The sequence below is a fragment of the Podarcis vaucheri genome, assembly GCF_965113315.1.
Source record: "Podarcis vaucheri genome assembly, chromosome: 12".
In the NCBI taxonomy this organism is placed as follows: domain Eukaryota; kingdom Metazoa; phylum Chordata; class Lepidosauria; order Squamata; family Lacertidae; genus Podarcis; species Podarcis vaucheri.
Genome location: NC_138750.1, coordinates 43,965,515 through 43,980,433, shown reverse-complemented (window position 1 = coordinate 43,980,433; position 14,919 = coordinate 43,965,515). Strand labels below are relative to the sequence as shown.

Sequence of the window (14,919 nt, the reverse complement as noted above, 5' to 3'; positions counted from 1 at the left end):
CTCCCACTCTTTCCTCCTTCAGGTTATCTGGAAAATCTGGGTCAACACAGTCATCTCCAAAAGTAACAAAAACCAGTTCACACGAGATTTGAAGAGAAATAGTTGAACGTGCTCATGCCATATTTGATATGAAAATCAGAATTGCTCAGTACACTGCCAAACATACACTCTGTACTTTACTTTTTCTTTACTTCTGAGCTAATGTTTGCCTTCAAGTTTTTAGAAGAAACTAATGCAGGGTTGTAGAAGGCACTGCTGTTCCAAATTTGCCCTGCCACCTTCCCATCCTTGGTGGTGTGGAGCCTTTGGTCCAACACAGCCCCGTTGATACTGTGTGCAAGGACAAGCTCCACATTTTGGCTCTTCTTCAGCCTTTGGCCTAATTGTAGTCATTCCAGCAAAGGAGGGCTAGGTTGGAGTGCAATTACTTGTTGAATGTTTTGAATAAAGTATAGCAGAGCGAACAATGAACGTGCACAGTCGCATGGCAGTAATTCTCCAAGGTGCAACTTGGGGGAGGCTGAGGAATATTGGAGTATCTGAGTGCTAGGAGAAGCCAGGTGACATGCCCTAAGACAAGGGGTGGTTAACCTGCGGTCCCCTCCAGCTGCGGTTGAGCTCCCAATTCCCTCCAGCCCCAGCCAGCATAGCCAGTGATCTGGCATGATGAAGGGCATGGTGGAAGGCCACCAATTAGCCACCCCTGCACATGAGCTGCTCTAGCCTGGTGTTGCTGATTTGGGGAAGATACCAAAGGGCTTGGGGGAGACCTGCCAGAGGAAACAGGCTGAGAAGTCTGTCCTTTGAGTCTGGAGAGGAGCAGTTCTTGGACCAGGGAACTGAAAGGTGTGGCTCCCCTCTGAAGTGTGTGTGTGTGTGTGTGTGTGTGTTTGAGAGGGAGAGAGAGTGTCATTGAAAACTGCCTTCTGACAATCACTAAATACATGGGACCTTTTCATTTGTGATGGTGAACATGCTCAGCTTTTTGTCCTCATATAAAGTGTGCATCTATTGTGGTTTTAACTTTCTGCATGTTTTAAATTATGCTTGTGATTTTTTTTTTAGTGAAGGTTTTATTGTTTATCTTTTTGTAAACTGTTTCCTACAACCAAGTGGTATATAATGTTTTAAAAAAATAAATAACTATAGTATTTTTATCATGTTCCAAATACTGGAGCAAGAGGTGTTATGTCCCCTGTATCCCGATCCCAGTATTGTCCTAAAGAGGTTTCTGATTCAGAGGACTCACACTTGGGGATGGGCAGCTCTCAGCACCCTCTTCTATACTGTCTTGCAGTCCCATGCAGAGCTTGTCTGAGGCCCAGGGCAGGAGTTTTATTAGAATAAAGTTATAAACTCCCACTAAAAAAAGCAGCCAATCCCTGGTGGGCCCCCCACCCCCCTGCCAGCTTAGACCTCCAAGGCCTGGGGCAACTGTACCCAGCTACACCCACCCATCACAGGCCTGATGTCCTGTCTTGGGGGCATGGCTCTTCCATGATCCTCAGAGTGTAAAGATGACTCCTTTATAGCTTCTCCTGCTCCACAGCCATGCAGGAGCATGGGAATGCAAAACTGGCTGTGGGCCCTTTGAGAATTGTGGAGAGATCTCCAAGGGGCATAGAGCTGTTTGAAGAGCCTTCATAAGCCTTTGGATTCCTTTGAGCCACTGAGAGAAAATCTTCCATAGGGCACCTAGGAGAGCCTGGAGCTGCCCAAGGTCCTGAACTGCCAGGCTTGTAGCAGAAGGAGCTCTGGGCACTGCTTCCTGTTCACCTGTGAGCCCCAGCAGAGCAGGACAGTAGGGTTAGATTCCATATATTATACATAGCTTTAGGTGGAGCATTAGATCTGTAAGGACAGAATGGCAGACAGCAGGAAACATTGAAGGGAGTAGCAATGGAAAGCTTTGCCTGAAAACTTTGACCCTGGTGCAGCTAAAATTAGCCACAATCAATAGAAATTAAACAAGATGTTAGTCTCAGTTCAAACAAGTGCTATTGTTTTTAAAGGTACATAGTCATGGCTAACTAACTCAACTGGAGCCTTTTGATTTTCTGATGTCATTACTGACAGAAACATCAAAATAGACATATACTTGGGTCTTGCAACAACCATCTTCATATTTTTACAGTGTCCCCCATTTCAAAGGAGTTAATGTTGTTATTTCAATTAAGCAAATCCTTATTGCGCTAAAACCTGTTCCTGTTGCAGATGTGGAGGTGGATGAGCTAAAACGGTAAAAGAACAGAAATGGGAGCCATTTTAGTGAGGAGAATCACTTCCTCCAACAGCAAACTTGGAGCATTTTCAATAACCCAATAAAAATATCAAAATTTTCAAGCAGAAGCAATACATTAAGTTAATAAAACAAATTTCCAACAATAAAAACCATAGCCATAAAATGCAGTGACAGCAGTCAAGACAGAACAATGTATCATAAAGTAGAAAGCCAAAAAAAGTAAACTGCCCTGAGGTGGTCAACAAGGTTCGCACAATGCGCATGTCTCAGAGTGGGGAAGTCCTCCACAAATGTGGGGCACTGCCACAGAAAAGAACCACCCTCTGATGCCCCCAGATATTTTGGGCCACAACTCTCTTCCGCTCCACCCCAACCAGCCTGGCAAAGTCTGATTTGAAGAGTAGGGCCTTAGTGCATGAATAGTGCAGTTGCATACAGGAGCAGCTTCCTCTCTGGGCAGCAAGATGCCAAGCTGAATAGCATGCTATACATCACTTTGATTTGTGCCTGCAAAAAATTGGAATTGTGTGTGTGTGTGTGTGTGTGTGTGCGCGCGCGCATAATAATATGTATGTATAATATTTTATTTGATGTTCTTTTCAAAAAGGGATCACAAATACAGAAATATTATCTAGCAACATAGTGTGTAAGATTACATATTCTTTAATAAGTTTATATTTCGCAAAAAGAGGAGCTGTAACAGAGGCAACCCAGCAAGCGGTATCCTGCTTTGTTAAAAGGATGGTCCTTTTCAGAGAGAAAAAACAAGCCAAGGCACATCTGGCAAGCCTAACGTACACCAAGAAATGTATAATTTTGTGGATGAGTGACTTATTTAACACTTGCATTATTTAACTCAGCTGTGGTATAATTCAAGACAGCATTATTCCATTGTTTAAATTTTTGCAAAATTCCACTGTTTCTTTGTACACCATTAGTGTTCTTTGGAGTAGTGAGCAATGCATAAAACTCTCAAAATAAGCACTGTGCTGTGTTCCCAGGAGGCGACGTGAGTGATAAGTCTTGGATTTTGGTATTTACTGAAGGAAATATATTGGAAAGTTATCCCAAAAAAAAGAACTTGCTTGCTTTCCCCTTCCCTTTCTGCTGTGCTTTGTACACATAAGAGCCTCTTTGTGTACAGAGTCGCTTCCCAATCCTCTTGTGCATCTCTCTTTGGGTGGGTCTTACACACAATATCTCAGAATAGGAGTATGTATTAAAATGGGAACTGATAAATGAAGTGTTGCAGATTTTTAGCTGGGTGCCATATAAATGAGGATGCTAACAAAATTTGGAATATCCTAGATTTCAGTGGCAGATTCTGGAATCCCTCTCAGGATATTTGGACAGGCTCCAGGGCTTACTGGACTCTGAGGAGACACAGAAAAATATTATTCCCTCCATCAGGGACTTGCCGACAATAACCGAAGCAGGTTATTGCCATGATCAACCCTTGCCAAGGTTCAGTGTCTCAGCCTTGGCCTAATAAAGCTCTGCTTTTTTAGATGATTTGCAGACACCTTGGAAAACAACACAGAAGCTTTAATTTTCCAAACCCGATAGGAATAGGAAAGGACTATCTTTAAAAATTGGGGAAGGGGGTACAAAAGAGGACACAGATTTGCATGGAATTTCAATGTGCTGGTTTGTACAAAAGGATGCAAATTTAGGAACAGTTGCTATAATGTAAATAGAAATACATTTCTCCATTGTGTGTATACATCTCCAGCATGCAGGTTGCTAGATGACTTGTGTGCCTATTCAGGGCTTGTCCGACCTAGAGCAAAATGTGGATCGTCACTGGCCTGTCTCCCCGTTACTTTAAGGGTGTCCACATGGCAACCTTCCCACTCTAGTATTGTCCTAGGGCTTTGCCCCTTTTCAATCATTGTAAAGTCCAAAGTGGCCAGGGTTTGGGGGGGGCACATTTAATGAGGTAAAGGTCTGGGACAGCACTGGGATGAGGTCCACATTTTGCTCTGGTGTGGATAAGCCCTCTATTTGCTGTCCAGATGCTAACTGCAGGGGGTTGCCATGTGTGGAGTAAGATAAATGCCCCCTTAGTTGGCACCAGAGATGATTTGCCTATCTTTATAAACTACCTCTTCCCAATAGCTGGCTGTAATAGTAGTATTGTACCTTAGTATGCATCTGCAGCACTGAGAGTGAATTTTAGCATAATAAATATATGGTACTGAAAAACAGCATGTTGCAACACAGAGCTAGTATTGACCAATGACTAATTTCTGGGCACTGAACGCTACAGAGTTAGTATTGTCACATGCTGAAAAGGTCTATTAATAGGGCGAAGAACTCGGAATGGTAGGAGATTTATAATCCTCTTGGAAGCAATAGGCAGGAGGCAAATGATGGAAACAGGATGAGGCCTTCCTAACCAACCAGAAAAATAGCACTCCCCTGGTGTTAATGAAATGATGAAGTCTTGGAGACAAGAAGGAGGGGAAAACAGCCAGCAACCAGTTACTGCATAAGAGTGTCTTTCATCCTCAAGGACTCTAGGAAGTGATCACTTCCTCCATCAATGATGAATGGTGCCACCTTTGAAAATGACCTTTCTGTCTTCCGAAGAGACTGCACTCTGAAACATGTTGGATAGTCAGAACTACAGTGCAATGAAGTCAATGAGACATGAAGGTGACCAATTCTTAGAAGCATCAGTTCATCAACTTTGTTCATAATTTGGTCTACAGCAGGCATAGGCAAATTCAGCCCTCCAGATGTTTTGGGACTACAACTCCCATCATCCCTAGCTAACAGGACCAGTGGTCAGGGATGATGGGAGTTGTAGTCCCAAAACATCTGGAGGGCCGAGTTTGCCTGTGCCTGGTCTACAGAGTGGACGGTGTCCACTGTCCTCACTGTTAGATTTCATAGCTTTTTTTGTAATGCCTAATAAAGGTTTGGCGAAGTGAAGTCATAGCTTTCATGGTGCATACTGAATAATGATTAAGAGTTTTGCAACCACAAATGCACCCTCCAGTGGCCTTACAAAACATTTCCTGTGTTGCAATATTTAGTCTGGTCTTGCTTTTTCAACTCACTTTTATTTTATAGTTCTTTCCCCCATTGAAATGAAATAGCATGCAGCTCTTATGAATTAAAAACTGCACTTACCTTGCTTTAAAAACAGATTAACAGCCCGTTCACACAGCAGATGCTAAACACATCTAGATGACCACCTTCATTGCTGAGGTTATAAGACACAAAGAGAAACGCAACCCTTGAATAAGGCTGGTACCAATTAAAAAGATAAGTTCGCAAAGTGTACAAACCAATTTGACCTCAGGCCAGCTCTAGTGGTGTATGACTAGTTGTGCAAGAATTTGGATGCAAATTCTATTGCATCCTATTTATGCCCAAAGTTCCTGATCTAGATAATGACTCTAGATGCAGTGTGACTTACCTGGATCAAGGCAAATGTGTTTCAGCAAGAATCTTCTAATGAAAGCGAATCCCAGTGGTGGCGTTTTTTCTTCCTTCTTCTGGAGGTCCAGCATAAGAACATTAATTCTCAACAGGGATGTAGTCCTGAGGGGGGAGGAATATTCCCTTGCTCTAGACTCAATATGAATGTTCTCCATTAAGCCATGCATTTTCAGTGTTGTGCAATTCAGAGAGTTGATGGGATACCTTGGGAGCAAAAATGTGTCTGAAACTATGGCTGCCATCCAAATGCTATCCAGTGCTGCTTTAAAAATGAATGAATGAAAATGGTGGATTGACCAGATTATTATCTCCTTTCAGAAACTCTGGAAAATGGACCTAGCAAGTGTGAAAGGTGAGTAAAAGTTACCTTTGCCAGTTGCCTATTTCAGAAGTGTACATAAGGTGCAAGGAGTGGGGATGGGCAAACATTGCCCTGTTCACCTCAGGTATTTGGCAAGCAAGCCTGGAGGGGCTTTGCAAAACCCACATCTTATGTGCATTTGACTTACACGATTTCAACCATACCTGGCTGAAGGTGGGCTGGTGAGGGGAAGGACCAGAGGTTCCAGGCAAGGCCTGCTTGGCACACCTGGAAGTAGGGTGACTTTGGCCAGTGGCACCATGGCTCTGGGACTGGTGGGGATTTGCCGTGAGATCATGCAAGAGCCAAAGGCAGCTCACGCACAGGGCACTTCCAGCAGGCCTTGCCCAGGAAGAAAGGTCAAGGCCTGCCACGGAAAGAGATTTTCAGCTCTCGGCCTTTTTTCCCAGGCAAGGTCTGCTCAGTTCATGGGAGCATCCCCACAACTCCCAGAGCCACTGTGCTGCTGGCCAAAGATGCGCCACTAGCAGGGTGCGCCAAGCAGGATTTTCCCCCTCACTAGCCAGCCTGTAGAAGGCAGGGTGGCTCAAAGGGTTAGTTTGGGCTGGGTGCGATTTTCGCTTGATCCTCAAAACCTAGCCGTCACATAAGAAGCGATTGCTCTGTAATAAAAGAGAACGTGTGCAGAAACCGACTCTTCCCCATTTGCAAGCTGAGGCATGGGAAAGGAGGGGAGTGGAAATCCCTTAACTTTGAGGGAATAAGTATCTTATTTCACACACACACACACACACACACACACACACACACACACACACACACCCTTATCTTAGACAGTTCATTCATCCCTGTGCATCCTGCCCTCCTTGTGTGCAAAAAAGGTGCAGGAAATGAATTTGCAACTGCTGCATGAACAGGTAGTGAAGGACAGTAAGATGGGAATTTGGAGAAACTTATTGTCTGCTCCAAGGTTCGCTTTCAAGTTGTTTTTTTTATGTGGTATGTTCTTCTCAGGAGTACTGGAAATATTAATAAAATGAATCTAAGTATTGTTTAATATAATATAATATTTATATAATTATAGTGGGCTGTGTCACTGTAGTTCAGTTTCTCCATCTCTCTCTCTCTCTCTTTGCCTTCTGCTGTTTTATCTTGGTAAAAAAAAGAAGACGACTTATTTAAAAATGAAAATGCTTTAAAATGCATTGCCTCGCTTTCTAAGTACTTGACAAGAATCATCATCAGACACGGAAACATTTTTTGTTGCTTGATTCTAGTGCAGCTAACAGAAAGAGATCAAACAAAGATGAGACCTATTGGAAGGAGATCAACGCAGCGATGGCCTTAACAAACCTTGCACAAGGAAAGGACAAACTCCAGGGAACAACCAGCTGCATCATTCAGAAATCGTCACACATATCAGAAGTCAAGACTGTCAAAGTGCCACTAGTTCCACCGTTTTAAAGAGAGTTGTTGCTTTTCTTTCCAACACATGTGGACATGTATTTTTCATGCCATTGGTTTCCCCCCCGTAAGATCAGAATGAGAGGTCTGAAGCAAGAATTGAGAACCAGGTTCCTTTTGTAGCACGGTCAGTAAAAATAAGAATGGGAAGTTCTCAAGCAGGCATGCTTGAAATCAATGGCAATCTCTCAAGAGCCTGGGCGTGTTCTCGTACGATTCCCATTCGTTTCAGTGTTGCTTGTGCAAGAGACATTCCCAATGAATTATGCACAAAGATGGCAATAAAGAAGTGCTCCCTCAGGCTAAAATATTTTGATTTCTGGAATAAAATATAAAAGCAGTTCTATAAAGGGCATGTAAATTATGGGTGGCGAAGCCTCCCAAGTTTGTTTGTTTTTTAAGTCAAAACTATTAACTTATTTTATTGTATTAATCAAACTGCACATTAAGTGCTGCATTGCTATAACAATAAGTGCCTTGCTTTCGTACAATAAGCTAGAACGTGGGCATAGCTCAATACAACTGTGCCTCAAAAGTGTGCCAACGCCACAACGCTTAACCTTTGCATGTAATTTCTAAATGCATCCTGACCAGTTCAAAGCTGACCTCAGAAAGGGTAGACGTTTCTCAAAAGCCCTGGAGCATTTGCCTTGTATGGATTAAATAAATCTTTTCGGTGAAATTGCTACATTTTACAACGGAAAAGTCCACTAGGTTAACAAGTTATGTGGGGTTTTTCTTATTCAAATGGGGGAAACGTTGCTATGCCTCTATGGGTCCGTCCCCCCCTCCTGACTGCATTTGCCATATGTTACAAAATACAAAGAATAATTCCTTTCATAAGTGCAATACTGTATGTGGGGGAAGAGTCTCATCTTTTTTCAAGGAGAATCCTGATTACGTACATTAAAGCCGTTGCTTCAGTTACAGTGGTGCCTCGCAAGACGAAAATAATCCGTTCCGCGAGTCTCTTCGTCTAGCGGTTTTTTCGTCTTGCGAAGCAACCCTATTAGCGGCTTAGCGGATTAGCGCTATTAGCGGTTTAGCGGCTATTAAAGGCTTAGCGGCTTAGTGGCTAAAAGGCTATTAGCGGCTTAGAAAAAGGGGGGGAGCGAAAAAAATTGCAAGACTCACAAGACGTTTTCGTCTTGCGAAGCAAGCCCATAGGGAAATTCGTCTTGCGAAGCGCATCGAAAAATGTAAAACCCTTTCGTCTAGCGGGTTTTTCGTCTTGCGAGACATTCGTCTTGCGGGGCACCACTGTACTTTGCAATGTGAATGTAAAAAGGAAAAAAAACCTCCAATAGCCACAGGTGGACAAAACCATTATAATGGAATTGCCCAGTCCCAGAGCTTTTTCTTTCATATGGACTAAAAGGGCTGCCTTTGAGTGTGTGTTTTATGTGAAGAAAAATGTACGTTGACCAGAATGGTCATTCACATTACTTATAATGCCTCTTCTCAGATTGCCTAGTCAGTACATTGACAGAGATTGGAGGTTAACAATAATAGAGAGTTCAAAGGGATTTAAGCCTTATATAAGAACAAGCTCTGATTCTTTTATGTAGTTCAAATGTTTAACTATAAAAAGACTCATTGTGATAGTTTAAGTCGTCATCCCAATGATGAAACCATCAGTAAATCCAGTTGGGATTCCTTCCTTTTAAGCTCTCCTTCTGACTTATTGAAACTGTTATGTAAGTAAACAAAGCAGATCACTTTTCTGGTACCAAATCAACCTATGCTTCAGTTTGTTATTTATACTGGAGCTCAATAACTTTCCACGACGGAAACTGTTATTGCCTTAATGCGTCCAAAATGTTTTTATTTTGGTACGGAATGTATCAAATGAAGAAAATCCCCATTTCAATGAAGGGGGGGGGGAAAGAAGGCATAATGAAATCTATATATTATATAAAGCAAATCATTGGAATTAAAAACATATGGGGCACACACAACACACCAAACAATTGTGGCACTGAAGCAATTTAAAGTCAAAGTAGATGCTAAATTGGGCATTAGAAACACCATTTTAAACTCCTAAATTTGACTAAAGCAAGTATACTTTGCTCCAACCATACGAAAATATTCTAATCAGGTTTACACTCTTGAATAAGCAACAGTAAAGACAAATATAGCTTATACTCGGGTCAGTAAAATAAAACTGGGAAAAGAGCTGATTGTCCAGAGTCCAGTTCAGGGGAAATGGAAACCTAGCTTATTTTCCTTAAACCAGTTTTAATGTAACATCTGAATAACAGTATATTTGTAAATCTAGTTAGAGATCCTAGTTTGGAAATGAGTTCTCAGTCCAGGAAAGCTGCTAATCCTGTTTTTATACTCAACCCAGTTTGGTACATTTAAAAAAATTGACCAAACCCTGTCTGAGGTGGGCAGAGTCACAGCAAAGATCATTAAGCAAAATGCCTAGAACCTGATCCACTTCATCTTCTATGCAGGTATTGGGTGAGTTCAATTTTTCCGGTGGAAAAAGCTATCCAGATGCAGAAAGAGGGATAGTTTCAGGACCTTACATGCATGGATCAGCGCAAAACACAGTGTGGAACTGGATGTCCTTGTAGATTTGCTAGTTTGCAATACAATAATGAGGGTCAGGCAATGCAGCCAGAGCAAAATAAACTACATTTAGATTTAAAATCTGAACTGAGTCTTTTTGTTTGGGTAACCTATTGGAATTTTACTCCGACCCCTTCTGCTTTTAATAAGACCCAGTGAACTTCTAATAAGGCCCATTCCTTCTTTACTTGACATATATGGCAAACTCCCGTATAGTGAGGAAGATCAAAACCCTTGGTGAAGCTGACTTTCAGGTATGTAACGCGTTGCTCAAGCATAGCCAGTTCCAATTGCACTAATATAATCTAGATAGCAGATATCAAACCTCGATGTAACATGTAGAACGCATCTTGATGTAACATAGCATTTTGTGGTTGTTGTTGTTTTAAAGTGTACAATTAAAATGATTTGATATGAAAAAATATTTTGTACATAAATATATATATTTTTACTTTTTTAAAATTGCTATTTTGCATTGACATAAAAAGCAGGAAATATATGTTACGACTGTATGAACAGTTGAAGGATACTTTTGGTTGACTTGCATCTTCGTGCAAAAGAGGTCTCCCCCCACAACAGTGACTTTCAGTGACCTGATCAACTAGACTTTGTCATAACAATGTGAGTTTTTAAAGAAAACAGAGTAAACACTTCACTCTAGTTCATACTATTATAAGTTATTCTGTTATTAACTATTTTGTGACAATAAACTGTCTTGCCAAACTTTTCTGTAAGACATATTCTCTCTGCTTTTTATTTGGGTGATTGGCCACAAAACGGAAGTACTAACAGCACAAAACTAACCATGCTTACTCAGAACGGCATCGGACTGAAAAGAACGAAAGCCACAGGACTTGCTAGTATTAAAGATTCTGTGTGCAAGTGTGTATAAGTTGTTTTATAAGGGGCACCTATGAAAAATCAGGTACTCTGAGAGGTGTAATGTTTCTCCAGAGTGCATGGAGCATCTTGGATTGTGTAGTGCAGCCACTTGGGGGTAGCAAGTATTTCTGGTCCATCCTTTTGGTGTTAGGGCCAGGCTGGAACTGTGAGCAGACCTGGAAAGCTCAGATTTTCAGCCATGAGTCCCTGAGTTCAGGGATCTAACCTGTTGGAGCTGAGCTTTGAGATGGGCTCTAGAGCCCAAACACCACAGACCGAAGGAGTGTTGTGGGACAGCCTGCAAATGCAGGTTTCTAACCACAGATTTTGTTCCCCAGGTCTATTTAGTATCAAGCCTAGATCCCACCAGAGCCCAAATCAAAAATGTGCCTGTTTCAGGGCAACGTCCTCCCTGGAGCCCTCCTCAATGCCAGTTTCCTTTTGCAACTGTACCTCAGTGAGGGCATCACAGGGTGAGGTTGCTGCAGGCACCATGATGGGGCTTCTTTTAGGCTATGAATGTTATTGTAAGCATGCATAGCAGTATCTAGGGCTGCCAGAAAATATGGAAAATGTGACTCCCAAGGTACTTTGATATTACTGCAAGTCATCCATTATGGTTCAACCTGGCATGGGGAGGGGGCAGTACACATGGATTCTGGGAACAATGAATACTGCATTTCACATAATATATTGTGGCCCCAAATGATATGTCTAAAGGGGGGTCCACTGCAACATCCACCAGGAGCTGTCTTTGTCACATTATCTAGGTTTGGAAGAAACCAACAGGGGCAGAGTGAGGTTGATCAGTACTGACTGAATCTAATTTTGGGCCTAGGTAATGTTGCCCAATATTTAGAGCGTTCTTCAACATGGGTTTGTAGAAGTTGGACTCCCAGCTCCTATTTTCTACAACCAGCTTAGCCAATGGTCAGGGATTATGGGAGCTGTAGCTTAACATTGGAGCCCAAGACTGAAGAACCTTGATCTAGAGCAGGGTCCCCCAAACTTGGGTCTCCAGCTGTTTTTGGACTACATCATCCCTAGCTAGCAGGACCAGTGGTCAGGGATGGTGGGGGTTTTAGCTGGAGACCCAAATTTGGGAAACACTGATCTAGAGGAAGTTCAGCAACAAAATTAGGACCTCCCAAATTATTTATGGTGTAGAATTGGGGGATCCACACATTACTCATCAGAAGGAACTGTTCTTTGTCAAAGTAAGGGCAGGAGATCAGGTGCCCAGTATTTATATGAAGCCTGGACAATCCAGTGGATTCATAATGCATTGCAAATGGACAGGCTGATGTTATTCACACGAATTCCCTTCTGTGCCAAGAGTATGCAACCACACACTCCTGAAGCCCATTAGCTGTAAACACTTGCGACTGCCAGTTGATTTCCACACATAACAAACATTCAATTAGACCCTAGAGTTTCAAACTTAAGAGACACTTGTCCTTGTTTTTTGTTACATTTTTACTTTAATTTAGTCTTCTTGTTGCTGCATAGTTTCTTGAAACACAGATTTAAAAGTTTTCTTAAAAACGCAAGAAGCATGCTCAGTGGTGAGCCAACAACTAACAGAGTTTCAGTTATTTATGATGTAGAAAACCAAGCATCATTAAAATTGCTGGTCTTTGTTTGAACATATGTAACCATTTTAATAAAATAAGTAACTTGGTTTTATTTATAATAAAAATAAAAAACAAGCTTGCCATTTTGGAAATAAATGATCATTCCTTGGGCCATAGATTTCATATGCATGTTCTGTTCGCATTAAGTTGTTGCTCAATATCTCAGGGCTACAATCCAAAAGAGTGTTAAGCACGCTTGAACCCATTGATGTCAATAGGTTTAACTTGGTACTGGACTCTTGCCCAGGAGTTTATGTGGAATGTGATACAGAAATTGTTCTAGGAGTAGGAGGCAGCGGCTCGCTGCAGAGATCTGGCACATGGTAGCTGATTGTATCGTCGTGATAACAGATGCACAGCAAGATCACATCTAATTTGTGCTCAAGTATTTAAAAGACAGGGAATAGTCTGTATTATGATATAGCAATTCTGTGCCAGGTCCTTTGGCTGCTTAAAAGGATCATAAGCACATATGCTTTGTATTCCGACCTTCGAGTTTAATGTCTTTGGTTCTGGCTCGATAACACACTGTTTGCCTTCAGAAGTTCACTGTCAGTTCAGTTTCATCACCGGGTATTTTAAAAAGCTGCCAACGAACAGCGCTGATCAGCCCCAGAGCTACCACCGCACCTGCTACACCAAACATACCCTAAAGGGAAAACATTTTCCAGAAGCCTTTTGTTGCAGGAAACGAAATGCAGTTTTGAAACATGGGCCTACAATGCGTTCCTGACCTTTCCTGGCTCTCACAGAGGGAATCAGAAAATTGCAGAGTTGGAAGGGATCTTGAGTCACCTAGTCCAACGTCCTGCAATTCAGGAATCTCACCTAAAGCATCCATGACAGATGGCCATCCAACCTCTGCTTAAAAACCTCCAGGGCAGAAGAGTCCACCACCATCTGAGGGAGTCCATTCTACTGTCAGACAGCTCTTAGTGTTGGACATTGCTGGGTTTGGGGGGCAGTTTTGATAGGTAGGGGTATGTGGAGGTGTGAGCTGAAATATTCAGATACTATGGAGTGCCTTGCCAGTCCATGATGCTTCAGGTTTGAGTCACTTCTCCATAAATCAAAGTCTGCAGATTAAGGTTGAGCATCATTGACGGTCACCTAGAAAAACTAAATGTAAACTGAATATTTGGCTTTCCCCAGACATCAGTGATTGTGAGACCGACCCTAAAATAAATAATAAAAACCAACCCTTGGGCACATTGCTAAACGCTTCCTGTTCCAGAAGAGAGCAGAAAGAGGACCACGATGAAAATACGCATTAAGAGGAAAAATTGACTAAAAGAGAAAAGAGGCCATGGACACGTAAAGCTGTAGATTCGCCGTCGCCCCCCTCCCCTTCCCCACCCTCAGTCTCCCCTCCCCAAACTCTCTTAAAGCAACTGTTATGTCAGCTTGGCTTATTGGCAGTGGATGTGGTTGTTGGCAGTGGATGTTAGGTCTGGCTCAAGACAACTATAACTCACGCACCTGACTTTTTAAGCAGCTGAGGTCTGGTTTCTTAATGGATGTTCTCTTTTATTTGTCTTGTTGGTTCCTTCTTCAGATATTTTTACTTTCCTGTTCAGACTTTTTCTGGACATGATCCCTCCACCCCACTTTAATCCTCCCCCTCCCTTTCCTGGAGAGAATATTACAATATGCTGGTTCTTTACACCAGATGATATTCTGCTCACTTTTATCACAGAACAATTAAAAGTGTTTCTTGCTGGCTGATTGTCTTTTGCACTCTCGGAGCAAAGGTAGGTACCATGTTTTAACAGATGTTCAAGATAAAACATCCTCCTTTTGCCCCAGCACACACTCTGAATTATCAGGTCTGCAAGTTTTCAGTGTGTGGATAAACTGACCCAAACTGGCTACAGACAGTGGTTTGAGCTGAAGCTGCTTCCCTCCATGATAACCATGGCAGGTTACAGCTATTTTTTAAAAAAGAATAAGCTGAAGGAGAAAATATACACATCTAACTGTGTCTATATTTTTAAAAAGCTACACAGCCCATATGTCAGTGCAGAAGCAAAACTAAACACTGAAGCAGAAGATGAACTGCTGATATGCTTGTCTATAAAGCAAACTGCAAATACAGAATCACACTACTGTGACTACTATTAAAATGTGCATCTGTCTTCACTCTCATTGTGATATACTGCCCTGTTACTTCTCTGGGAGTGCAGGGTTTTGTTTTGTTTTTTTACCTCAGTAAAGGCCACTTCCTTTTTCACTGTCATTACCTCACAGGAACAGAGACGGATGTAGCAGGTGACAGTGTTTATTTCTCCCACCTCCCACGTCAAGTTCTACATTGCTGGACTTAACAAACACAGAACAATTTTGGAGGT

General features: G+C 42.1%; 1 protein-coding gene and 1 long non-coding RNA gene across 3 annotated transcripts in view; one reads left to right on the top strand and one right to left on the bottom strand.

The window, feature by feature from the left end:
- Positions 1-10,789, top strand: part of MKX (mohawk homeobox) — a 60,554-nt gene extending 49,765 nt beyond the window's left edge. The window contains exons 6-7 of one of the 2 annotated variants that reach the window (XM_082193816.1): positions 6,011-6,044; positions 7,292-10,789. In XM_082193816.1, coding sequence (XP_082049942.1) covers positions 6,011-6,044; positions 7,292-7,478 — 221 coding nt within the window. In that variant the 3' untranslated portion in view covers positions 7,479-10,789. The remainder of the gene's footprint in view (positions 1-6,010; positions 6,045-7,291) is intronic. The other variant, XM_082193817.1, reaches the window with a different exon arrangement.
- Positions 1,986-6,002, bottom strand: LOC309515730. Its single transcript, XR_014212637.1, has 2 exons — positions 5,670-6,002; positions 1,986-4,844 (listed from the first exon to the last, which is right to left on the bottom strand). It is a non-coding gene; the product is annotated as an uncharacterized lncRNA (long non-coding RNA).
- Positions 10,790-14,919: the final 4,130 nt, after the last annotated feature.